The sequence below is a fragment of the Caretta caretta genome, chromosome 1 (genome assembly GCF_965140235.1).
Source record: "Caretta caretta isolate rCarCar2 chromosome 1, rCarCar1.hap1, whole genome shotgun sequence".
NCBI classification, from domain to species: Eukaryota; Metazoa; Chordata; order Testudines; family Cheloniidae; genus Caretta; species Caretta caretta.
The window spans coordinates 24,567,323-24,595,274 of NC_134206.1; the positions used below are offsets into that span (position 1 = coordinate 24,567,323).

The 27,952-nt window shown below is 42.7% G+C and overlaps 1 protein-coding gene across 5 annotated transcripts in view; it reads right to left on the reverse strand.

Annotated features, from left to right (window-relative positions):
• The window catches only part of GRM5 (glutamate metabotropic receptor 5), a 326,806-nt gene that overhangs the window by 32,931 nt on the left and 265,923 nt on the right, over positions 1–27,952 (reverse strand). For all 5 annotated transcript variants that reach the window (XM_048841860.2, XM_048841852.2, XM_048841883.2 and 2 more), the window contains 4 exons: positions 25,051–25,297; positions 20,682–20,850; positions 15,031–15,157; positions 703–1,642 (listed from right to left, as the gene is read on the reverse strand). In XM_048841860.2, the coding sequence (XP_048697817.2) occupies positions 703–1,642; positions 15,031–15,157; positions 20,682–20,850; positions 25,051–25,297 (1,483 nt within the window). The remainder of the gene's footprint in view (positions 1–702; positions 1,643–15,030; positions 15,158–20,681; positions 20,851–25,050; positions 25,298–27,952) is intronic.

The window sequence follows — 27,952 nt, forward strand, 5'->3', positions numbered from 1 at the left end:
AGTGTAACCAGTTGACAGCAGGAATTGAGGAGATTGAGAGGATGGAAAAAGAGAAGGATCTCAGGAAAAAGGAGAGAAGGTAGATGAGGGCAAAAGAGTAAAGATTGGAAGAGAGTATAAGAGAAAGGAAAATTAGAGAATGGTAGAGAAGAGGTAGAATAGTCACATGAAATAAATCCCTGGAGGCTCAAGAGTTGCCATTAATGACTGAATTTATATTGATAGCTTCACCTCTGATTATGTAGCTTTAGCAGCAATTCTGTTGTCTTACGGTTGTGACTAGATATAAATACAGTATGTTAGTGGCTATGACTTTCACCAGAGTGAAAGAGATTTCGAATGAACACGTTCAGGAAAAGGCAATCATTTATATTTCTTGGGGGGGGGGGTTACGATCTTATTTCCCTCTCTTTAACACATATGCAGTTGACTCAGCTGATGCTTTCAACCTAGTAATTATGCTTGCTTATATTTGGTTTGCTACTCTAAATGGTCTTCACCCATAGGCAGCCTTTTGCCTGAAACAGACCTACCATGAAACTGAGATAACACAGGAGCCCATATCTGCCCATCCTAGGTGAAATACATCCCAGTGCAGAGGTGAAGTAAATTAAATTGGCTCCTATTTCTCCTTCCACTAGTATTATTCCACACTCAGAAGACCATAATTGCTCCAAACACTCCCATATTCGCAAAATTTACCTTAGAGTTTCACCAGACGATCCCCTTCTTTTCCATAGGTTGACCAGGCTACTTGAGCGGCTTGCAGCTGAAGATGACTTTCCATCCCCTACATGCATGCGGACCACGGTCGACGTGGTGAACGCGCTGCGTACATTCCTTTCTGGCTTAGCGAGGATGATGTACACCTTTGGCACAAACATGCACCCAAGGGCCACAGTGGCACTCAGGCTTACAGAAAAACACATGGTGATTATCTTGTAGTTGCTACCAAAATATATGGGCACAAAGGCCAGCCAAATGATACAGGTGGTATACATTGTAAAGGCAATATACTTTGCTTCATTGAAATTAGCCGGGACATTTCTGGTCTTAAATGCATAAAAGGTGCAACTTAAAATTAATAATCCATTGTATCCAAGGGGAGTTACGACACCCAAGTTGGTGGTGTTACAAATCAAGTAGACCTCTCGGATACTTGGATAATCATGCATTATATCTGGTGGCTCCATTATGAAAAGGGCAACAATTATGCCTAACTGTATACATATTAATATAAATGCAATAACCAACTGGGCACAGGCACTCATGAACCTAGGTTTCTTTGTACAGATTTTCTTCTTGCTGCCAGCTAGAATTCTTGCAATGCGATTGGTTTTAGTTACTAGGGCAGAGTAACTCATAGCTGGGGACAGACCGATGCCAATTCTTTGAAGGTAACAATAAATCCGTTGGGGCTTTGCAATGAGACAGAAAGTACACAAGTAACCCAAGCAGATGCCAGCGAGAATAATGTAGCAGAGTTCTCGGCTGGATGACTTGACAACTGGGGTATCGCGGTACATGATGAATACAGCGGTAACAAACAGGGTGGCCAGTAAACCCAGACAGGAAAAAACAACCGCTGCTATTGGTTCAGGATCGCCCCATCTGAGGTACTGGACTGGGATGAGATCACAACCTGTTGTAAAAGAAAAAGTGAAAAATGGAAATATACAGAGTCAGATTTGTATAACTGCAGTTTCTTCTTGCTAATTTTATCTAATTTCAGTCTTTCCATAACTTTTCAGAGGCGTATGTGTATAGAATGGCAACGGACTAATTGTTTAGATGACATTGCTAGGATGGCATGTGAGACATTTTTCAGTGTTATCTTATCTTAGTAACGTAGAGCATCTTATTTTGAGCCCGTGGGGACATCTTCTAAAAAAGGCCAGTACAAGCAGACATTTGGAGCACGAATTGCAAAAGCATTTAGCACTGGCCTACTTCAACTGACTTCAGAGAGTTAGGCCAACCTGAGAGCTTTTGAGCAGGCCACCTATAGTCATGCTGTGTATTTTGGCTTTTTATGTGTAATTATAATAATTTATCAGCCATTTTCACAGTCGTATTACATGAAATTGAATGTAGTTACTCTGTAGTAATATACACCTCAGTGAGGCACCACATCTTCAGTACGACCAGGTATGCTATATTCTGTGTACTATATTGTTGCCTCCGTCTATGGGAACAGAGATGTCAGGGATCTTGCTTTGTCTCTCAGGGGGCATGGAAGGACAGCACTGTTACCCCCTTTTCCGCTCCTCTTCTTGGGTGTTCTATGGGCTCAGAATACACGGCTGGGGTGTAGTGGGGGGCCTGATAGCAATCACTCTCTACGTCATTGTATCCTCCCTTCGGGGTGAAAGTAACTTAAAGGACTTACCAGTATGCCAGAGTCCTGAGCGGGGGCGTGGCCTCAACTGAAAGAGGCGTGGCCTCAACCGGAAGCGGCAGGGCCTTTAAATCAAGATTTAAAGGCCCTGGGGCTCCGGCTGAGAGCCACGGGGCCTTTAGATCACCCCCGGAGCTCCCAGCTGCAGAGGCAGCTGGGAGCCACAGGGAGATTTAAAGGGCCCAGGGCTCCAGCTGCTGCTACCGCAGTGAAGCTGTGGGCCCTTTAAATCACCACCGGAGCTCTGTCACCACTACCCCGGGGCTCCAGCAGTGGGGCTTGGGCAGCGATTTAAAGGGCCCGGGGCTCCAGCCGCTGCAGGGAGCCCTGAGTCCTTTAAAGCACCAGCCTGAGGAAGCTGGTCCGGTCCGGCACAGCGTACCAGCTCTTGCCAGTACGCCGTACCAGACCGTACTGGCTTACTTTCACCTCTGCCTCCCTTCATCCTCATGAGACATTTTGCAAGTAAGGCCTTGTCTTTGCAAGACAAATGGCACTGAGTTGACTAGACGGGTTTAGAAACCAGTTGAGTTAAATCAGTGCAAAGCCTTCTCATGGACACTTGCATTTTGGTTTAGTGTTTATATGAATTTAGTTTCAGCCAGTAAGGAATCAAATTAAGCTCAAAATAATTCACTCTTATACCAAATTAAGGACATTTACACTTGGGTATTGCACCGATTTAATAAAACCAGCTCTAAACTGCTATAGACAAATTTTCTCATGGAACAGAATATCAGGGTTGGAAGGGACCTCAGGAGGTCATCTAGTCCAATCCCCTTCTCAAAGCAGGACTAATCCCCAATTTTTGCCCTAGATGGCCCCCTCAAGGATTGAACTCATAACCCTGGGTTTAGCAGGCCAACACTCAAACCACTGAACTATCTCTCTCCCCCAAGAAGGAGACAAGGCCTATGTTAGTGCTGTCTCTATTGTCAGCCTTGATTTGGCTGGTTTCATCCTCTGCAATGTGGAACTTCTTCTGGGGTGATGAACTGTTCCCAGGGGAGCAGCCAGGTGTGGAGCCCTTGGCAACCCAGCTCCATTAGAGCTTTGTTGTGATAAGGGCTGATTGGCATTGCACAGGGGTCTCTGAATAGATGCACCTGCCTCTGAGAATCCCAAGGGATCTTGTTTATCTTGTGGCCAAATCCCCAGTCAGTCCCACAAGGGGAACTGCAGTCCCCTTAAGGGAAGATTAGCTGGGGAAGTCTGAGGTTTCCTTCACAGAACCAGTGGTACCAACTCTCACAAACCTCACAACATGTGGTATTTTTCTTTAAGCCTCAGTTGCTGGACTCCACAGATTATGTGGGAACCTGAGCTTTCACTTAAAAAAAAGTACGTTTATAACCCTCATGGTTACAGAGAAAAGCTTGAACACGTGAAATGAATTAATCCTAAAGACTCACAAACCAGAAGGAAAATGAAAAGAACCCCAACATTTACTTATTTATTAAAACCACAGCATGATTTTTAAGCCAATCTCTTGATTTTCTGTAGATTGATTTGGGATTTTTGAAGGCTTGAGCTTTGCAATAGCACCTGTGTCGTGTAGGAGCAGCCCACATACTAGATGGCTTTCAGGCCTTTTACACCTGCTCCGTGCCTACATAGTTCAAACACTGATTATTTTGTAAATCATCATTTTTCAGACCACACTGTTTGATTAGCTATTAATAACATATACTTCTGTCAATTTATCACTAATACCAATGCTAATAATATTTAATCAAAATAAAGACATGCAATTTTTGTTCTGTTACTTCCATAATAATGATGGCTTACAGTTCAAAATGCACTTAGCTACCATGGTGAAAGGTGCTTAAGGAAAACACAAACTTGACAGAGAGGCACTAATGGATGCCTGTAATCTCGCATTAACACGTCATTCCATTTTCCCATAGCTATAACTTTAACAATCAATGCCACAGTGAATTAAATATTTCCTAAGCAGGAAACTAACTACTGGTCTCATCAGCCCCCATGTTGCTGACCTATGACTCTCCAGGCTGGAAGAGATGACTCAGTACATTTTCTTAGCTAATAGGGGAGGATATGGAAACACTTTGTATATGGCTGGACCCAGGAAGTGACACCTCTCTCTTTGCAGGGTGAGGAGGAGCAGGCCAGGCCGGAGCGGCTGCACGGTGAGCTGAGAGCTGTTTATATTTTACACAATCTATGTGTTTATTTACCTACGTTCTTTTAGGATTTGATCCAAAGACCATTGAAGTTAATGGAAAAACTCCCATTGACTTCAATGTGTTTTGGATCAGGCTCATACTCCTCCCTACACTGAATGTCCCTTATATAGGTGACATCTCTCACTGAGTTTTCAAGGGCTCTGATCTTATTATGGAAGGTTCCTTTCTGGGAATGTCAACATAGCAAAACCATTGCCTAAGGAAGGTTGTTTCAGTGCTTGAGAATGTGACGTGGCACCTGGATAGGGCACTTGTTTCTGTGCCAATCTGAGGTTCCCCCGGCTTTCAAACACCATTTGTTCTAAACAGAGGTGCCAAGTGTTTACAGATTGAGAATGAGATGGACAAAATAAATAAATAAATAAGAAGGGAGGTACATATCTGCAGGAAAAAAAGAACTCTGCAGAGAAAATTGTTTTTATTACTAAGAAAGAACTTTTGTCAGTAATTAAATCTATTGTCCATTTGCACCATTATTTGTATGGGAGAAAATCTGTGCTTATCTCAGATCACGAGTCTTTACAATGGCCCTTTACAGTTGGAGAATCATGAAGGGGCATTTAGCCAAGCAGCTGCAGGAACCCAGGACCTGATCCAAAGCCCACTGACATCAATTAAGAGTCTTTCCATTGATGTCAATTCAATGGGCTTTGGATCAGGCCCTATAAGCATATGATTCCAAGGTCACACACATGATAGATGGATGCTTTGTCCAAATGCCCTTGTTGAATGATGTGTAAAATAGAGGATGTGACCATTTGTAGTCACTACCTGCCCCCATGGCATTTTTGATAAGAGTAGAGTGTTAACTCTGTCCAAATTCTAACTCAGTTAACTGCATTCTGTCTACAGAAACATACACCTGCCATGTTTCAATCCAGAGACTGATAAATGTCAGTGGTGAGGAAAGTGATCCCTACATAGTGTTTGTATATTAGTTAATGGGGCACTTTGTTCTCTTTTGGGGTGACACATAGTATACACACTGATAACATAATATTGGGCCAGATCCCCAGTAGGCATAAACTGGCGTTAGGCCAATGAAATCAATGGAGTTATGCCAATTTATACCAGTCACGGATCTTGCCTACTATTTTGTAGTCTTTTTTTTTTTTTAAAGACACTGGTGGCTCCAATATAAAAACCCACTGTGTGAGTGGGGATGGGAGTGGGAACTGAAAGAAAAAGGAAGATTTTTAAATGGCAGAATCACCAATTCATCTACCTTTGTCTCTCTGCCTCTATGTGAATCTTCTGAGTTTCTGCATTGCTCCCATTCTGCCTTATTCTTTAGCTGGATCTCTGCATTGGACAATGCATTTTTCCTTTTCTCTGAATATTTTACTCTCTGCAATATTTTGACCCATTGGCCCACACAGCCCCCAGTTAGGCTCCTGTAATGTAGGTTCTCTGTGTGTGTCTGTGAAGAGCCTTGGATATAACGAAGCACTTTAATTGCTGGTGTTATGGGAAACTTGCCATTTTAAGCCAATGAAATTTTAAGTCCTTTGAGTCCAGTTCACTCAACTGAAGTAAGAGCTAGCAGGTAACTTGCTGCTGGCATCTCTTTAATGTTTCTATCCATCCATCTCATTGTTTGCACTAGAAAGTCTGGATACCTCTGGAAGCAGATGGAAATAAGGAGGAGGAGCCAGCCACTGTGGGCTGCTGCTACTTAACAAGGAGGAGGAGAGGAAACAGGAGCCACTGAAACTGTGAGCAGGAGTCAGGACTTCCTGAAAGGAAAGAAGCCAGGAGACATCTATGGGACCAAAGTCCTCTAACAGCAAAGGAACATTAAGGAAGTTCGGGAATAGGAAGCTCAGCCGCTGGGAAACATGTATTTTTTAAAAGCTTTAACCCTTCCTATAATATTGATGATGGTGGCAGGAGTCTATATTTCAAAATCCTAACTATTATCTTCTTGAATACAATTAAACCATAATTTAGATACCTTTTTCATATATTGTCTTCTCATCATTCTTTATTGTGTTGGAACCCTCTCTAAACAAGTTACAGCAAATTTACTAACATCATGTTTGAAATTACAGAAGAAGTGTATGTTTTAAATATATTATTTTTCACAGAGAAAAATATATTCCCCATAGTTTTGTTCCTATTTGATTAGGTCACTTGTAAAAAATATATCAGGCCTGCCCTTCAGTGGGTACAGCTCCACTGGGTTTAATGGACAATACCTACTCTCCTGGAGACTCTTTGGGCCTGACTTCCAGGAATGCTGATCACCCACAATTCATATTTTCAGCGATGGGATCGGATGGTGCTCCCACTTCTGAAAATCAAGCTAAAGACATCTCACGTTGGGCACTCATGAACTGGGGAACCCAGGCTAAGTAGCAAATTTGGACTTCACAGTGGCTTGTCAATTGGGAGTAAGGGCTTGTCTACATGGGGACACTCAGGAAAATAAATCAAGATTAACCAAGTGTTTTAAGATGCATTAAACCCCTGTACAGACACTTTCATTCAGAATTAAAGTGGACTTAATTCAGTTTAGTTTAATTCATTTTGGAATTTATTCACTTTGAGTCATTTTGGATTAACTTTCCTGGGTGACCCCATGTAGACAAGCCCTAAATGTAAGAATTTGGATTAGAATTTAGAAGGTTCTATTTCTGAGCCTTGTGCTCATATCACTAAAAAATGCCTCTTCGTCTCTTTCCTTTATTTTCAGGGGCTATTAATGTTTTTCCTAGGCTGTTTCCTGACCATATCACTTATGTTATTAAAGGCAGAATTCATTCCAAGAAAAGTAACCCCTTTTATATTAAGTCTAATTAGTCTCTTTCCATTGTTTCTGTATCACACACTCAAACATGAGTGTCGCTGAAAATACAATTATCCACAATATGTCAAAAAAAATCAATGGGGTGCATGGCAAAGGTGCTAGGCAGAATGATCTGTTTCACCATGGAAATACCATAAGGATGTGGGTCATTTAGCCTTTGACATCAGTGCAGCTAAGAAGACAGAGGAACACATTTACTGGCATACTGGTGTTACACAATTTGGCCCTTAGTTACTAAATGCAGACTGATATGATTTTCGTATTGTAGCAGTCTTAGCATGAAAAGCTTTTCATGGCAATAATGAAGTTATCACCATTTCTTAGTGTAACAAAGACATTTGGATTTTTATGAATCACTCTCATTAACATTAATAAAAGTTACCTGTGTGACTCCCATTCACTTTAATGAGAATATGCATCTTATTTATCCTGAAGAAGATTAGGGGGCTGATTCTAATTTCACTGACATTGGCCTAAATCAGGAGTCATTCCACTGAAGTCAATGAAGTTACACCAGTGTAAAACTGGCGGGAGAGCTGATTTGTGATATGTAATCACACTAATGCTTTCTTAAGATAGCACCTGCATGTGTATTCCACCATTTCCCAATATATTATAAGACTAAAGGACCTCAGTGACCTATATGTCCAGCTTCCATTTTACCAAAGGATCACTTAATTAATGTTTGCTGGGACCACTTTGGTATTTTATATTCACAATGCTGCCTGTAGACTTCTGGAGCAGAAAACATTAGAAAATGATCTTTTTCTGGCAACCGGCCTTTATACACAGCACAAAGAAACAAGGACTCGTTTTAGGATGACTCCTAACTTTTCAACAGAGGTGACTCATGGGCATGCACTTATCATCAGTTCCAGCCTATTTCACGCCTTTCAAGGTTTATTACTGTTTTTTAGATTCCCTTAATAAAATTCCCACAAAGAGATGAAAACTCAGGCTATTTATTCTCCTTCATTTTATTTGGAGGATGCTAAACTATATCCAATGATTTATTCCTCAATTAAGTTTAAAGGCTGAATGTTGTTTATGAAATGATGATCAGTAAGGTTATCGTATGCACACATTTGCAGGTAATTGTTTCTGAGGATGGCACTTTGAAGGAAAGGATTACATAAAGTAAAAGAAGGAAAAGGGAAAAAAGATTTTGAACACTATGACAGATTTAGTGGCCAAGATTAAACTAATGTCAATACTGAAAAATGCATTATACATAAAGGAGCCCAATTCTGCTCCACCAGACGTATGCCTGGACACACCTTCCACCTACTTGCACCTCATTGGCAGGGCGAAACATCTGGAAAGCTTGCTTGATTGGTTGGCTGAGGAATCCTCAGCCATAAGGGCATTCGCAGGTGGTATAGATACAACAGCCCTCTCGCCTGCCCCCTAGGGTGCACTGGGGACAATCTCAGGTTGGTGGAAAGGCTTTTAGCAGCTGGGGCAGTTTAGCACTGTCTGGAGGGTGCACTATGTTGTGCGGAGAGCAAACTGGCCCCAGGCTCGCCCTAGGGTTGGATGATGGGTGGTACAAAGGTGGAATAAAGCTGCATGAGTATATCTGAAGCTAGAAATTTAGCTGCCTATAAGCCAAGGGGATGAGCACCTCAGAAATAAATTGATATGTTGACAGACAAGAATTTCCCCTCTATTGCTCTTTGACTTGTAAGGGAAAAAGATGTTCGCACCAACACACTGCAACATTTATATACACTAAGTTGTGTGCACAGTACTCTGATATGCAGGATCTTCTATCCCATAAAAATGTCTCTCAGTCTCTGAGATATGAAAACTACAAATTACAGGCAAGCTCACATGTTGACGGGAAATAGCTACATTTTGTGAAAAATATAGATGACTTTATCTGGAGCACCCTCTCTACAGTGTTACAAATTACATTCATTTGTGATCTTCTGTATCACTGAACAATTTCTTCAGCAGTGAGAAAAGGGTAGTATTCACCCTTGGGATCTGATCATGATCATGTTGTTTATTTTATTTATTTCTCTGGATTCCTTTGAAACCCTAGAGGCCCTATCGTGCTAGGCAATGTATGAATACATAGACCTACTGTGATGACGTTATAATCTAAATGAATAAGATAAACTAAGGGTTTATCTGCATTGTCCCACAGTTTGGACTGTGGGGGTGTCTATAGCAGTGCGTGCCAATGTGCTGCTCTGAACTCCCCCAGTGTGGATGCTGCAGGCGCCCTCTTCAAATAGGATTACATTATCGCAAACTAGGAATCTTTTAGTTTGCACCTGCAGGGTCCACACGGGGGAGTTACAGCAGAGCATTTTGGTGCATACTGTTATTCACACCCCATAGTCCGAACTGTAGGGCAGTGTGGACGTAGACTAAGGGCGAGAGAAAGGAAATGTTGTTAACCTCATTTTACAGATGGAAAACTCAGGCACAGAGATTTAAGAGCCTTTCCCAAAGCTCACTGAAGTCAGTAGAAAAACCGTCATTGACTTTAATGACTTTTGGATCAATTCCAGTGAAAATCACTTTGCAAAGCCAGGAATTAAACCCAGATCTTCTGAGTTCAAGGCCAACACCTTCACTACAATCTCTCCTCACTAAATACAAACTATCTTGAACAACTAAGACACAGCAGCTTTCCTCAACTGGAAAGGGGAGAAAAAAACCCTCTCCATCCAATGATCCCACACACAATATAACTGCTCTACGCCTTGATTCATCCCTTCACTCATTCTTTCTTCCCGCAAAGCCTGGCAAAAGCATAATTTATGCAAATCTAATTTTGCAAAGAAAGAAGAAACAATAAGTTATGATGAAAGCAATAAATGTTCTATACCGTGGAGTGTTTGGAGTCATAAAAGCAATTGTGTAAAATTGCACTCTCCCTGTACCTGATCCTTGTGTGTCTGAGTTACAGCTGTTCAAATTACAGACAAAAGCAAGTTTTTAATGTCATTATAGCGGCAGAGTCAATACGAGACACGAGTAGATCCTGTTCTGCCGTGCGCATTATCACCAGAACTGTCAGCTAATTCCTGACTGCAGTGTCTTTATTTTTACTCATAATGCCATAAGAAGCATAAAGGAGAGCTACAGTTGTGACATAGTTCTTGTGTATGTGTGTGCATGCATGATTTTAGCAGCTAGGGTCTGATCCTACCAGGTGCTTTGCATATCATCTCCCAGTTATTTCGGTAGGAGTTGAGGGTGCTCAGCACCTGGCAGGAGCAGGCAATCAGCATCTCAAAGCATCCGTAGAGACTTGCCAATGTAACTCAACCCTGGTCTGTGCTTTTCATAAGCTGTCATACAAACTGTGCCAGAAACCAAGACTGAGCAGTGATTGCTTCCTGGGAACTGGTCACTTTCTGTTGATCTTCTCAGTGAGAGAGCAAGAGAGAGAGAGAGAGAGCAACTGTACATAGAACAAAGGAAGGAGTCATCTTGTTCAGCACTTACAAAACTAGATCAGTTTTGATCCTGGGCTCTCACTGACAGAATGCTTTGTATGGAATACAGCATGGAATTGTCAAGCTCTTTCTATGGAAAGTGCACTGCAAATGCCTGTTAACTGGTTTTCTGGGGTTGGGCTCTTCCTGTTTTTTATCCACACTATTAACTCCAAGCCCAGTTTTCATGAAGTATCCCGGGCTCCTACTCACCTGCCCCCAGACAAAGAGGAATGAATGCAACACCCTTTGCAGCCTTTCACTGCTACTGCAAATGGTAATCAAATGGGCTGCCTAAGGGTGAAGCAGATTTTCCCAGTCTCTGCTTCTCCAGGGTTAGAATGCAGTCTCCATATGCAAACCTAGTCCCTGACAGCTAGGGGCTCAGAACAGGGCCATAATCTGGCTACATCTGTCCAATATGACCATCAGACCACAAGACTGGGCCACAGTTGTAATAATGTCCTTGCTTTATTTTGCCACATCAAATGAAAACATTTCTTGTAACTGTGATGAAAAAATAAATCTATTTCTGATATTCAGTCTTTGTCTACAAACAGCCGTCCAAACAAAGAAAGAAAAAAGAAAATGAAAACATTTCAATGAACTGTGAAATATCTTCCCTCCTAATCTCATCTGAAACCAGCTAAGACAATCAAATAGCCAGCACATGCAGAATACATTAGGAAGAAGAACCAAATGTTGCTGATATTAATAGTATCTACCCCCTGTTTCTGCCCCCAAAGTAGCTGCTGCTAAAACTTTGTTGCTATCACTCTTGTGCAGTGTCACAAGTCACACAAAGTGTGACTTATTCCCCCACCCCCCAAAAAAGGTTTGAAATCAGCCATTAAGGAAAAGGAAACAAAAAAAGAGGAGTCAGCTGGAACAGGCTATCTCCAAGATACACCAAGGCAGCACTGGAATTTCAAACAACACGAATATGAAACTTTATTCCTGAGCCCACTCTTCCTTTTTGGACACAGAAGGCTGTGCCCTCAAAAACAATGTGATCATCTGGGGAATCAGTGGGATATTGTTTCTGATTCAAATTCCACTGCAGTCCCTGGAAGGACTCCCATTCATTTTACTGGGGTTTGGATCCGGCCTGTTAAGAGAATCCCCTTGTTTCTGTCTGAAAATGTTTGGATTCTCTCCTTCCGCCACTGTAGAGTTAATGCAGACAATACCCTTGGGTGGGTTATTAAATGAGGGACCTCTGGATCTAAACCCATGAGCTATTATTGCTTGAGCTGAAAGACTCAGCTGTGTTAGCTTAAAGGCTGTAATAGTCTCATAAACCTTTATATGGAGGAAGAGAGCCACCCGAATAACCATGGATGCTATTCATATAACATTTAATGAAGAGTCCTACTGCAAATTTGAAAAGTATCCATCTCTGTCTTTCCTGTGGAACTGCTTACTTAGCTCTTCCTTTTCTTCAGTAAGGCCTACATTTTCCAAACGTGACTAGTGATTTTGGGTGCTTCCATTGTTAGATGCCCAGTTTGAGACATTTTAAAAGGGCCTGACTTTCAGAGGGTGAGTACTCAAAGCTTTCTGAAAGTCAGTCTCTTTTAAGATATCTCAGGCTCCCTTCTTGAGTCACCCACTAGTGCCTCTAAATGAGCACAGGAGATGCTCCACACAGTCTTCTCAACCCCCTCCAGCTGCACTAGGGCTGGGCAAGAGAAGGTGGGGCAAAGCTTCTGATGTAGAGTGGAAGTCCTGTAGTCACAGCACCCAGACTTCTTTCTCCCCCACCAGTGCCTTCCTGCCTGGCCCCAATGGAATGGAGCCCAGAGCTTTCTTTCCCCACACACCAGCCAAAGGGCACCTGTTTCCCTAACCCTACACACCAACTGCGGGGAGACCTCCAGCAATCAGAGGACACCTGCCAATTAAGAAGCCAGGGCTGCCCATCATCCAACCCAGACCACTACCAGCATAGTCCCATTATCACCCAAACAACCACCCTACTATCAGAGACTTCAGGGCATCCTGCTAGCCACTATTATTACCACAGGAAAAACCACCACCACCACAGCTGCCATGCAAAGGAGCCCCCAAGAGGAGGTACTGGGGAGGAAGGGGTGCAGGCGTTCGTGAGACATCAGGCGGGGAGGAGATGGAAAGATAGATGGATTTGGGAGTGGGAAGAATATGGAACTGATGGGTTTTGGGAAGGGAAAGCAAGAATTGTCTAAGGGGATGAGAAGTATTTTACCCAGGGAATGTTGCATATATGGCTGAAAAGTTTTGAGGGATCCCCTAGTTAAAATTTTGGCCACATATAACTGTTTTCCTGGCCTCTGGTGTTTACTCTTAGATGGTGTCAGAGATACTTTCCAGTGACTGCTCTTATCAACAGAAATTCTTCCCCCTCCCGCCAATACATTTGGGCTTTAAACTTTTCCTTCAAGTCTTAATCCTCATTTTCTATTTCTGACAATAGTTTTCCATCATTTGTTCTGCCTTCCTTCTTAAAACACATTTGTGTTCTGATGTCCTACAAACATATGAGTAAAGAGATACACCAAGCTCAATTTCTCCCCACTGGCAACCTCCCAGCTCCTCCCCATTACATTTAATCAAGTCTGTGGCATAAAACCAATCCTGGCCATGGAGCAGAGGAAAGATGGAGCCACATTTTGTCGAATGAGCCAGGGGAGATTTTATCAGTGCTCCAATACCTGGCAAATAATGAGATGCTACAGGTGTGGCAAACAGTGAGATGCCATCCTTTTCAGGTGTGGAGTTGATATATTTCCAGGAAGGCACAGCATCAAGCCTCTCATCTGAAGGAGATAGTGGAAGAAAGACTTTTTCCAATCAGCTTTTTATGAATGAAGCTTTGTGAAGCTGTCATTATTACCTGTGACACAGCTTTATCTTGCAGTGAGGAGGCAAAGGTTGCTGCAATAGCAAACATAAGGGCATTTCAAGGAGACTAGTGTGTGCTTTGTAAAACTGAAGGAAATTTTCTGCCAGAATACAAAATATTCTCTCTCTCTCTCCTCCCCCACCCAAAAGGTTATGTTAAAAACAAGGCTAGACTGAAATGCATTTTCTTTACAAGCTAGAAATGCTGGCGACCTTAGATATGATTATAAAACATTATTGCTCCATCCACCCTACAGATCCCCCAGAAAAGCATTTTTCAGAAGCTGGTTTTTAATACAGCGCTAAAGAACAGGGGTCAGATCACACTGTTTGTCACAGAAGCCCACAGGTACTTTTATACGTACATCTGTCAGTTTCAGCAACAGTGAGGACATTAAATGGAATTAATCAAGCAGAAGAATGATCTATAACAATGCAGCAGTGCGTGTATTGATATGAAGCAGTAAGCATGAAAATGGTAAAAAAAAAGCTACTTTCTTTAAAATTGTGTATATGGTAAATAGATACCTCAGTGGTGCACACATTAGAATACTATAGCTTTCCTACACAGCAAGAGAAATATTTAGTCTAACAACATCAATATCACCTCTATATCCTAAATGCCAAATTCTGGCTGGCTCTTCAGTGCGTACGCACACACACTCTCTCCATTATCATCTCATTCTCCCTTCTCCACACCCCACCCATTTGTTTTGTCCATCTTGTCATGAACCAAGATTCCACACTCTTTGGGGTAGGGACTGCCTTTTGCTTCCTGTTTGTACACAGCCCAGCTAATGAGAACCCAATCCATGGCTGACATTTGTAGGTGTTAAGGTAATAAAAATAGTTGAATACTAGTGCTATCATTAGGCAGCTAAGAGAAAACCCGGGCAGTACCAGTGTTGAGGCCACACACCGATGGTCTCAAAATCTGCTAACAGATATTCTGCAGACTTCCTTGCACGGAAACACAGAGGCACATTATCCAGAGCCGGGAGGACAACATTCCAGTGTTTTAGCTTAGACTGCCTGGTGTACCCAAGGCTATTACAAATTTTGATGCTTCTTGGATTAGTTGTGTTTTTGGGAGGAGTAATCTGCACAGGAAGTTGTCCAGAGGGTCTCTCAACTGGCTAGAATTTGGATGGAAAACAAAATCTAAACACCCCTAATATTTAGTTTTGTAGTGCATATATGTCCCCAACTCATGTATAAAGTGTATGAACATTTCCATCGACTTTTGCTGGGTTTTAAACACAACAATAAGTCAGTTACCTGTAAGGTCATAGGTGGGCCAGGAGCCCAGCTGGCACGCCTTGCATGTGTATTCATCAGAGACAAACTCGTTCTCTTTACAAGGTGTACAGGTCCAGCAGCAGCTGACTTCTCCTTTACGGATCACCTGAGATGAATATTTAACAGTGCAATTAGATTTGTTTTTTTAATCGATCTTCTTTAATGCTGCTAAGGTTCCTTATTTGATTTTCAAAGTCCCTTTTTTACTCACTGTTTCTAATAGAGATGAGCCCGTTCTTTTGAGGAAGCCCCTTTTGCTAATATTATTCTTACCATTATAAATCCTTCTGATTAGAACTGGATGATCATTTACACAGCATGAACTGTGACTCATGGGCATCGGGAGAAACAATCACTGAGGATAGTTTGCAACCATCTTATAGGCTGAAATAGGGTCAGATAAATCGTTTGTCAAGCAAACAAAGTTGTAAAGATCTAAATCTCTTCAGTGATCATTTACACACAGAAAAGGGGGAATAATATTGTTCACTGTAGATACAGCAATTCACCCAGTTCTAATCCAAATGTAGCATGAAAAAGTGGGAAACCAGCTTTGCTTCCCTAAGGATTGGGCTGGGATAGGGCTCAGTTTTCATCAGTTTGTGATAGTCTGAGAAAATTCAGGTTTTATGTCCCTTTTCCAAACCAATTCAGATCAGCTATGTTTTAAATTAACATTTAATAAGGAGAATGTAATGTGTGTCCATTTTAACATTCAGCACTGATTTTCACCTCTTTCCATTCAACATGTTACATCCTACTGCACCGTGGCAATTCAAAAGTGAGTTTCCCCAAATCCCCATGTATCTTCTCTTGGGCACTGAACACATCTGTGACCCCTGGTGATCTGCCAAGGGCGACGAGAAGGTCTTTCCTCTTTGCGATGAAGTATTCTCTGTGTCGGTGTTTATCACATTCTATCCATTTTTAAACAAATGCTACCAACTACAACATTCGGCTGACTTGTCTCGCCTTTGTAGGGATCAGTTCAGAACATGGTTTCACAAGCAAACGTCACGGATTGGGATTTTAATCAAATGCAAAGGAGCACAGTCAACCAAAGTCCTGAAAGGCTGTTGTATAGCGCAGAAACCTGGGAAATAAATCTCCTTCAATGGCTTTGAGCGAGCTTGCAAAGAGAGGTGATTGTTTACATTAGATTCTTAAAGGGCAAAATCACCTGAAGAACTAAGTAAATGAGAAAACAGATGGGAAGATTTCCAAAAAATTTCCTTTGATTGTGAAGGGTTGGGAATACCCACAACTCCCACAGGAGTGAGTAAGAAACTCTTCACAAACCTCAGGATCAAACCCCCTGTTGGATGTGTTTGTTAAATGGACTTTTCAGCTGCTTCACTGTCCATTTCTTTTTAGAGTAGCAGCCGTGTTAGTCTGTATTGGCAAAAAGAAAAGGAGTACTAGTGGCACCTTAGAGACTAACCAATTTATTTGAGCATGAGCTTTCGTGAGCTACAGCTCACTTCATTGGATGCATTCAGTGGAAAATACAGTCAGGAGTTTTATATACACACAGAACATGAAAAAATGGGTGTTATCAAACACACTGTAAGGAGAGTGATCACTTAAGATGAGCTATTACCAGCAGAAGAGCGGGGAAGGGGAGAGAAAACCTTTTGTAGTCATAATCTAGGTGGGCCATTTCCAGCAGTTAACAGGAACGTCCGAGGAGCAGTGGGGGGTGGGGGAAATAAACATGGGGAAATAGTTTTACTTTGTGAAATGACACATCCACTTCCAGTCTCTATTCAAGCCTAAGTTAATTGTATCCAGTTTGCAAATTAATTCCAATTCAGCAGTCTCTCGTTGTTTTTGAAGTCTTTTTGTTCTAATATTGCGACCTTTAGGTCTGAAATCGAGTGACCAGAGAGACTGAAGTGTTCTCCGACTGGTTTATGAATGTTATAATTCTTGATGTCTGATTTGTGTCCATTTATTCTTTTACGTAGAGAATGTCCAGTTTGACCAATGTACATGGCAGAGGAGCATTGCTGGCACATGATGGCATATATCACATTGGTAGATGTGCAGGTGAACGAGCCTCTGATAGTGTGGCTGATGTGATTAGGCCCTATGATGGTGTCCCCTGAATAGATATGTGGACACAGTTGGCAACGGGCTTTGTTGCAAGGATAGGTTCCTGGGTTAGTGGTTCTGTTGTGTGGTGTGTGGTTGCTGGTGAGTATTTGCTTCAGGTTGGGGGGCTGTCTGTAAGCAAGGACTGGCCTGTCTCCCAAGATTTGTGAGAGTGATGGGTCGTCCTTCAGGATAGGTTGTAGATCCTTGATGATGCATTGGAGAGGTTTTAGTTGGGGGCTGAAGGTGACAGCTAGTGGCGTTCTGTTATTATCTTTTTTGGGCCTGTCCTGTAGTAGGTGACTTCTGGGTACTCTTCTGGCTCTGTCAACTTGTTTCTTCACTTCAGCAGGTGGGTATTGTAGTTGTAAGAATGCTTGATAGAGATCTTGTAGGTGTTTGTCTCTGTCTGAGGGGTTGGAGCAAATGCGGTTGTATCGCAGAGCTTGGCTGTAGATGATGGATCGTGTGGTGTGGTCTGGGTGAAAGCTGGAGGCATGTAGGTAGGAATAGCGGTCAGTAGGTTTCCGGTATAGGGTGGTGTTTATGTGACCATCGCTTATTAGCACCGTAGTGTCCAGGAAGTGGATCTCTTGTGTGGACTGGTCCAGGTTGAGGTTGATGGTGGGATGGAAATTGTTGAAATCATGGTGGAATTCCTCAAGGGCTTCTTTTCCATGGGTCCAGATGATGAAGATGTCATCAATGTAGCGCAAGTAGAGTAGGGGCATTAGGGGATGAGAGCTGAGGAAGCGTTGTTCTAAGTCAGCCATAAAAATGTTGGCATACTGTGGGGCCATGCGGGTACCCAGAGCAGTGCCGCTGATTTGAAGGCATACATTGTCCCCAAATGTGAAATAGTTAAGAGTGAGGACAAAGTCACAAAGTTCAGCCACCAGGTTTGCTGTGACATTATTGGGGATAGTGCTCCTGACGGCTTGTAGTCCATCTTTGTGTGGAATGTTGGTGTAGAGGGCTTCTACATCCATAGTGGCCAGGATGGTGTTTTCTGGAAGATCACCAATGGATTGTAGTTTCCTCAGGAAGTCAGTGGTGTCTCGAAGATAGCTGGGAGTGCTGGTAGCATAAGACCTGAGGAGGGAGTCTACATAGCCAGACAATCCTGCTGTCAGGGTGCCAATGCCTGAGATGATGGGGCATCCAGGATTTCCAGGTTTATGGATCTTGGGTAGCAGATAGAATATCCCAGGTCGGGGTTCCAGGGGTGTGTCTGTGCGGATTTGTTCTTGTGCTTTTTCAGGGAGTTTCTTGAGCAAATGCTGTAGTTTCTTTTGGTAACCCTCAGTGGGATCAGAGGGTAATGGCTTGTAGAAAGTGGTGTTGGAAAGCTGCCTAGCAGCCTCTTGTTCATATTCCGACCTATTCATGATGAAGATAGCACCTCCTTTGTCAGCCTTTTTGATTATGATGTCGGAGTTGTTTCTGAGGCTATGGATGGCATTGTGTTCTGCACGGCTGAGGTTATGGGGCAAGTAATGCTGCTTTTCCACAATTTCAGCCTGTGCACATCGGCAGAAGCACTCTATGTAGAAGTCCAGTCTGTTGTTTCGATCTTCAGGAGGAGTCCACCCAGAATCCTTCTTTTTGTAGTGTTGGTAGGAAGGTCTCTGTGGATTAGGATGTTGTTCAGAGGTGTGTTGGAAATACTCCTTAAGTCGGAGACATCGAAAATAGGATTCTAGGTCACCACAGAACTGTATCATGTTCGTGGGGGTGGAGGGGCAGAAGGAGAGGCCCCGAGATAGGACAGATTCTTCTGCTGGGCTAAGAGTATAGTTGGATAGATTGACAATATTGCTGGGTGGGTTAAGGGAACCATTGCTGTGGCCTCTTGTGGCATGTAGTAGTTTAGATAGTTTAGTGTCCTTTTTCTTTTGTAGAGAAGCAAAGTGTGTGTTGTAAATGGCTTGTCTAGTTTTTGTAAAGTCCAGCCACGAGGAAGTTTGTGTGGAAAGTTGGTTTTTAACATCCAACTGCTGTCAGTTGCAGTTGATTGCACTGTAACCCCTCCCGCAATTTATCCAGCCCTATTTAACTAAATCTCCTTTTTTCAACTGCAGTTACTTCCCCCAGGCCACTCTCCTGCTGGTCGTTCTTGTGATTATTCGAAGAGTTTTGATGTCTCCAGAATATTTCATGTGTTCTGGGTTGTACTGTATTTGGTTTGCATAAGGCCACACAGGAAGGGACATGCTGGATGCTGCTGTATAATGGGACACTGTTGCTTTGTGTGCATCTAGATTCCCTGGGTGAAATCCTGACTCCACTGAAGTCAATGGTAAAACTTCTGTTGACTTTGTTCAATGGAGCCAGGCCTCATCCCCTGTTTTAGTACATGGGCTTTTGTCAATGAAAGAAAATTTGGGATTTATACTCAACAATCAAATGTAAGAAGAAAGAGGATTACAGATATGGGTCCTGATGCAGAACATTTAACTTTAAACACGTTCTTAAGTGCTTTCCTGAATTAGGATCCACAGTGAAGAGTAGAGTCTGGCACTAACCAAATCCTGGATCCAAACATGCCTGAAATTTCAGAAGGTTTAGACCCAGCTCCAAAACTTGTGTCCTGGGCCTATCTCTAGTACAGTGACGCTGTTTGCCACACGTATTGCTTGTTTTGAAGCTAGATCACTAAGTTTAACCCCCATGAACACTTATTGTTATTGCAGACTATGGCCTGATTCGGATCACACATTGCTATCTCTTTTTGCTTCGGTGAGTTACTCCTGATTCGCATCACTTTCACTGAGAGCAGAATCATGTCCACATTCCTGTGCTCTTTTCAAACAGATGTCAAATTGTGCCATTGCATCTTCTCATTCAGGGGGCGTCCCTTTGCCCCCTTAATTATAGACTAACACAACTTGCAGACTGCAGACCGCTAATGAAAAAAGGAATTAAAGCAAAACAAAGTTGTGATTTTAGCAAATCCAGCAAGTTACTTACCTTTTCATGAGATTCTCCTTTAAACATATTATTAATAATAAATGAAAGATTTTTCCTGTGTTTACTGTATTATTGTTAATAAGAAGATATTAAGGGCTCTTAAGAGCTAAGGCTAGAAATTTAAAAATTGCGTAACTAAAAGTTATATTCCTAAATCCAGATTTTAGCACCTAAATGATAATTATTATGAGTTTATTTGCTTTGGGCTGGTCCTTTAGGCCCCAATCAGGGATTGAGACCCCATTGTGCTAGGCACTGTACAAAAACACAGAACAAAAGGATGGTTCCTGCCCAAAGAATTTACAATCTAAGTATAAAACAGGAGGCAACAGATGGATACAGACAGACAATAGGGGAGCACAAGAAAAGAATGAGACAATTATGAAAAGAGTAGCAAGAAGCAGTAATCACATAAACAACTTTTTGCACTTTTTATTAAGGTGCCAAAACTGGTTTAAGGTCTTAACTTTAGGTTCTTATAGTTGAAAATTTTGACAAACATTCTGGGTATCATTTCACAACTATGCAAATAATACATCAATACAATAAAAAAGCACCCTATTTACCTTTATCTGGCCTTTTTCACATGGTTCACTGCAGACCGATCTGATGACAGTATTTTTCTTTGACCATACTTCATCGTCATCCATCTTCAATTCACCATTGTCCCAACTTCCAACATTAATATAGTCAAAGTAATCCTTCCCCATTTGCTTAAAATTCATAATCTCATACCTTGCGAAACACAAAATGAACAAACAGTTGAGTTTAGGATACAGTCACTAAATCTTTTCGATTTAAAGGAGCACTATCAAATCAAAATCTAATTAATTAAAAAAGAGTTAAAAGTATTTTCTAGTGCTACATGGACCACTGAGTCTCCCCTGCCTATTGTTGTAGTTATATAAGCATATTGTCCTATCATTTTTAAAACAAAGTTTTTCTCTCCCCTGTTGCTGTGTGAAAGATCCCTATAGAGTATGGGAGAAACTGACTAGACACAAAGTACTGCCAAATGCACTAACTCAGTGGTTCTCAAAGCCGGTCTGCCGCTTGTTCAGGGAAAGCCCCTGGCTTGTCGAACTGGTTTGTTTACCTGCCGCATCCACAGGTTCGGCCGATCGCGGCTCCCACTGGCCGCGGTTCGCCGCTCCAGGCCAATGGGGGCTGCGGGAAGCGGCGCAGGCCAAGGGACACGCTGGCCGCCCTTCCCACAGACCCCATTGGCCTGGAGCAGCGAACCGCAGCCAGTGGGAGCCACGACCGGCTGAACCTGCGGACGCAGCAGGTAAACAAACAGGTCCGGTGCGCCACGGGCTTTCCCTGAACAAGCGGCGGACTGACTTTGAGAATCACCGCACTAAATGAAACAATAAAAAAGGAAAAATGTTGTTCTCTAATCTCTGTGAGCTCTATCTGGGGTTCTTCTATGGTTCCCATTACTGTACTGTCTGAGTGATTGACAGTCTTCAGTGTATGTGTCCTCGCAACACCCAGGTGAAGTAGGGAAGTACTGTTAGCCCCTTTTAAAGATGAACTGAGGCACAAAGCGGCTTTCCCAAGGTCACACAGGGAGCATTTGGGATAGCTGAGACTTGAACCCAAGACTTTTAAGTCCCTGAATAGCACCCTAATAACTGAATCATCCCTCCTGCTAGCCTAGTAATTTTAGGGTTCACTTAGTGGCAACAACATACTTTGAGAGTAGTGCGGTTTTTTAAGGTTATGCTAACAACCTCTCCCTTACTGAGTATCTTAATTGTACAGAAGAAGATTGCACAAGACATCAGTGCATGACTATGAAAGCAAATGCTCAATTAATTTCAAAATAGATAGTGAAGTTAGGTGCAACATAGTCACTGCAAGCATTTATAAAAAAAATTAGTGACTATTAAGTGCTTAAATTGATAATTAAAATTGTTGCAGACAGTGGGCAAAAAATGAGGCCACAAAGCCAAGCCACTCTGTAATGTTTACAAAAGGACATATATTACTCAAAACGTAACATGGGAGTTCCCTGTGTGCAGAGGTTGGTGAGTCACCTGCATTAGTTTAAAGGTCTATTAAGCAAGATAAAAATGTTTTGATGAAGTGCTTAACACACAGGGACTCAGTGGGGATATAGTACATCACACTGATATAGCTCCCAGTGTGCCCCCAAAAGCATAACAATTACATCATAAACAAAACATTTACGCAGCAGTTTTCATCCACAGATCTCAAAGTATTTTAAAGGAAGATATCATTATGTCTGTTTTACAGATGAAGAAACTGAGGCTGGGAGATGAAGAGACTTGACCAAGGTCACACAGTCGGTCAGTGGCAGAGCTACAAGCACTATATCAAGTCCTGTGCCACCGAGAAAGAAAGTAAAAGCTGATGGTAAGATTAAGTGTTATTGAGTGATATCAGAAGCTGGTTTAACACTATAGCCCAGAAGAAACAATTAATCCACCACACAGCCAGGAAGAAGAGTTGTATTTTAGTGCAGTGGTTCTCAAAGCCGGTCCACTGCTTGTTCAGGGAAACCCCCTGGTGCGCCATACCAGTTTGTTTACATGCCACGTCCGCAGGTTCAGCCAATCATGGCTCCCACTGGCCGCGGTTCGCTGCTCCAGGCCAATGGGGGCTGCGGGAAGTGGCGCAGGCCAAGGGAGCCGCGATCGGCCTAACCTGCGGACGCGACAGGTAAACAAACCGGTCCGGCACACCAGGGGCTTTCCCTGAACAAGCGGTGGACCAGCTTTGAGAACCACTGTTTTAGTGGGTCTGGGTCATATTTATTTTCCTTGCTCTTTTGGGCAAAAAATGATCACCACTTCAACAAAAGATTGTCTAATCATGTGCAGTGTGGCAACAAAACAAAACTTAAATTAAGCAAGAAGAAATGCTAGGTTGGTTTGAATGACACATACACAATGTGTCATTGTATGACTATGTAAGACACATACACAATGATGAAGGAGCTCAACTAGAAAGGGGGATCACCTGTAGAAATGGAAAGACCCCAAAACAAATAGGTCTTTCAGAGAGATTCATGGGCTCGTAATCACAGCTAATCAAAGCCACTCCCCCACAATTAAATGCTCCACTCAGAATGTTGCCTGATGATGGTACAGCCTGGCACTGGGATAAGTGGCAAAAGACAACCTTTTGGGGATTTAAAAAAATAGCGGTCCCAGAAGTACCTATGGGATCCATACTTAGCTTCCTTAGAATATTGTAACACTCCTTATAATACTGTTTTATGAGGATCACCATTCAGAAGGACAAACTTTAATGCCAATATTTCACAGTCTTCTGGAGCCAAAGACAATGAAACCTGAAGTAGTTACAAAAGAACTCTGTGCAAACATCACATTGGAAAAAATGGAAGGGAACTCCTAATAAAATATAGTGAACTATTGCCCTTTTCATTCTATATCTCGCAGAAGTCCTGTTCTCAGAATAGGACTGGCAGAAATTCCCAGTGCTATGAAGTCCTTTACCTACCTTGGTTGTTCAGTAGCTACTGCTACATTGAAACTAGCTTGAGATAATGCTGTGGGGACTGTAAGGTGCTTTCGGGAGCCAGGGACCAGACACTAATGTAAGTTTCCAGCATTGTCCAATGCACAGGGCAAAATACTTATTGCAAACTCAGTTTCAGAACATACGAATTGGCATGGTGAAGGTGGTAATTGCAGTTACCCTGTTGCTGAAGTCCAGTGTGAACACTAATGCCCTCTTTACTTGGCTTTTCAATTCCTTCTTTAGAGTTTCCATAATATTGACTAGCTAATAATTTTCTTCTTATGAAAGACAATTCCTTACATGTTACTTTGTTTTCTCCAAGTGTTCTCCTAAACAAATGGATTTAAATCCTCCATGAGCCTACCTGTGTGCTTTAAGTTAAGCATATGCTTAAGGGCTTTGCTAGTTCCAGCCTAGAATGCCCAGCATCTTGCAGGATCGAGCATTTGTTGTGTATTGTCAAAATCTTGAGCTCTCTGGGGCATGAAGTGTATTTGTGTTATTTATATGAACACGAGGGCACTGAGGCACAACAGTAACAACCGTAACACCAATTTAGATCCCCCTGTCACTGCATCCCTCCCTGTCCCAACCCCCCCGTGCACCCATCCCCCTCACTGCAACCCCATGCCTCTCACTGCATCCTTCCCCATCCTACCCTCTGCACTCCCATCCCCCTGTCACTACATCCCTCCCCGTCCCAAACCCCATGCGTCGCCATCCCCCATCTCTGCATCCCTCTCCGTCCCTGAGGGAGGGTGGATGGAGTGAGCAGGGGGTGTGGCCTTGGGAAGGTGCGGGACAGGGCCTGAGGGAAGGGGCAGGGCAGTGGGCGGGGTAAGGGTGTTCGGTTTTCTGGAATTAGAAAGTTGGCAACCCTAATGCAGATATTTAAGACAGGGAAGAGGTGGGGATGAGTTCTGATTCTCTCTCCTACTATTGCTAACTACAGTTGCTGGAGTCCTGAAAGAACTAGGGACCAGTCCAGCTAGAAGACAAAGCAGAAGCTAGGAAATAGAGGTAGACCTTGCTAAAAAGGCTTCTTCTTCATACCTGAAAAGAAAATGTTGCCCAATCTTTATAAATAGAGCTAGATTTAATAATGTGTCTATCACTAGGCTGAAAGATCACAGAAACCAGGTCTATGTTTTTAAGTAATGAGGTCTTTAGAACCTTTCCTCCTCTATATGATGCATTAGTTTGCACATGGAGAGCCATGCTTTACTCAGCGTACACTCAGTGAGGCAGGACTTCTTGGCAACCACATTCTCTCACTGAGTAAAGAGCACAGTCAACCTGGAGCCCTTCCCTTGGTGAGTGAGCATCTTGTTGGGGATGCCCTCTACGGTTATGATTAAAATCATGAGTAAATAACAAAGCAGCATATCTGGCATTGCTCTTTCTGATAAATATCCACAGTACCTTCCTGGTGAGTCTCCATTCTCATCAAACAAGATCACCTCCCCAGAAACCCCAGTGAAGTTAGTCTTCATGAGAGAATCCAGGAGTTTTTGACCATCTATAGGCTTCATGGCATCACAGAGACCCGCATAGCCTGGGCATAGTGACATCTGCATGTTGTGAAGACCATACGCCATAGAATATATGGCATTGATTACGAATCCCATTTTAGAATCTTGAACATGTTGCGTTTTGAGAGTCAACTGACCTGTTAGGAAACAACACAAAGTTTAGTCATTGCCATAGACAAAAACATGATGAATCTTCAAACGTTTTGCTGTGTATCTATTATTAATATTTAAAAACCCTCTTAAGAGACACTAAGCAGTATATATATATATATATATATATATATATATATATAAAGAGTGGAAAGAACAGGTCCTCTTTTAAACATCTCATGATCCTGTTGGTCTCCATCTCAATGAAGCAATAGAATCTGTGCAGCCTCATTTTCAGTTACCCCTCTTTCACCCTATATTTTGTGTGTGTATGTATCTATTATAACATACTGTAATACTTGGAGGCTCCCAGGAAGTGACCACCGTCTACGAGATTCTTTCCACTGACCTCAAAGCTAGTTGATTCAGCCCTTTGTGGTTGGTGTGCCACAGAGGGTGCCTATGTAATAGGAACCGTATGTATCATCTTCTGTGTTTCCGGATTTATGGAGAAACCAAGCGTTCAAAAATAACTAGATAAGTTCATGGAGGATAGGTCCATCAATGGCTATTAGCCAGAATGGGCAGGGATGGTGTCCCTAGCCTCTGTTTGCCAGAAGCAAAGAATGGGCGACAGGGGATTGATCACTTGATGATTACCTGTTCTGTTCATTCCCTCTGAATCACCTGGCATTGGCCACTGTCAGAAGACAGGATACTGAGCTAGATGGACCTTTGGTCTGACCCAGTATAGCCGTTCTTATGTTTTTATGTAAGGAATCGAGAAATCCACTACAAGCCAAGATGCTACCATGGAAATGAAATCTTGAGTGGAATTGGCAAACTGACATTCTGTCAGCAAAGCGTTCTTATTAATATCATACTGCTACCTGGTCGTGTAGTAGCTACAGCTCCTGCTGAAATCTCTGGGAGTTGTGAACACTCAAAACCTTGCAGGTTTATGGCTTCTGTGAGTTACTCAAAACTGAATCTTCCTATGTTTGGTAGTGGGTCTGGAAGTTAATGGGATATGTGGAATTGGAAAGGAGCATCTAACTGTCAGTTGACCCCATAGAATTTTTGTCTGGTAACAGTGTTAAAGGACACAAACCACTAGTTTTAGGCCTCACATGTAGATAGCCTAGATTATCCCTTGCACTGCAAGTGCAGAGCAACCCTGAAGCTAGCTTAGCTGCCTGCAAAAGCATCACTTCACCCTACGTGGATCTCCAGTGGTGTGCAGCTGAAATAACAGTGCCTGTCTCTCCTTCTTGCAGTCCACATGGCTGATGATGAGAGGGTGTGGCCAGGGCTTCCATGGGATTCCTGGCTACCATAACAGCCTTCCGCTCTTCATAACCTCCCTAATGTGGGGTTTCCTTTTCTTCAGTCCCATCTCTGCAGGGTTTCCTCTTCCACACACCAACTTGATGCATTCTCTTTGCCTTATCTTAGGGACAGTAACCGCCCCTCTCCCTGATGAAGACGCCAATAGAGAAGCAGTGAGGAGCAGAAGTGTAAATGGAGGCAGATTACGGTTTAACAGGAGAGGGAGGCATTCCACATCTGTAGTGGGCTGGGTTCTGAGGACAAGTTAACTCATCTGTCCCTTCAAAAGAGACAAGTTACTCATTCAGAAAATTAATGTAATCCTTTTCTGTTAGAAAGAATGTTCAACTTTATGAAGAAAACTTTTGTAAGGAAACCTGACTCTGGTTAAATAAATACATCAAATTTGAAAGTTGGCCAACTTGGTCATTCTGCTCAGACACATTCTATTCAGGGGATTCTGTATCCACGTGGTGAAAGGTCAAAACAATGAACTGACTAAATTTCAGGAATGAGCATCAAACCCAAACCTGTGACTCATGAAAGACTTCAGTACCTAACACATTTAAAGAGAGTTAGGATCTGTTTAAGAAACCTGCCCAGCTCAATCAATACTTCCACCTTTTAACAAGCTTTTAAATATACTAGGTAATGGCTCCTGGATCTGTTTTGCTGCCTCCTTTGGAATTAAAACCTGTGCCAGGCAGCAGGCCGGACAGGAGTTTACAAGGATTGGGAGGGCTCCTCACCAGAGGACTGCAGCCAAAACAAACACAAACCCGCACCTCCTGGTAAGTTCCCATATAGTGAACTTGGCTTTTCATCCATTTCCAGATATCTTCATGTTTTCCAGTACATCAGATCTTCTGGCACAATCCCAATCAGTTATTATTATTATTTTATTTATACTAAAGCAGTGTCTAGAGGCCCCAGGTGAATTGGGGACCCTACTGTGCTAGGTGCTGCTCTGAACATTTTACAATCTAAAATCCCAATCCAGGGAAAAAAGAACAAACGTGCTAAATTTTAAGCACATAATTAGTTCCATTGTTGACCCCCCACACACCCCCCCCGGTCCAGCGGCCCATAGGTATATTGTCCAATTACAAAAGGAGGTATCTGACATGACTTTTCACATGGTGCTGGAGAACTAGCCTGTTCTTCACTCGCCTAGCAGTGGTGACTCCTGTCCCGTAGGGCTGGGCCCAGCTCCTGTGCTGTGATTCACTGAGCCATGTTGCAATGCCACTCACTCAAATTTGGCCCAGCTGCCCCTCCTTCATGACCTAGGGGCATCCAGGCCAAACTTGAAAGGCACTGCTATCCTTACACCAGGTCAGCGTGGAGAGTCCGGCCCAGTCCCATAAGACAGG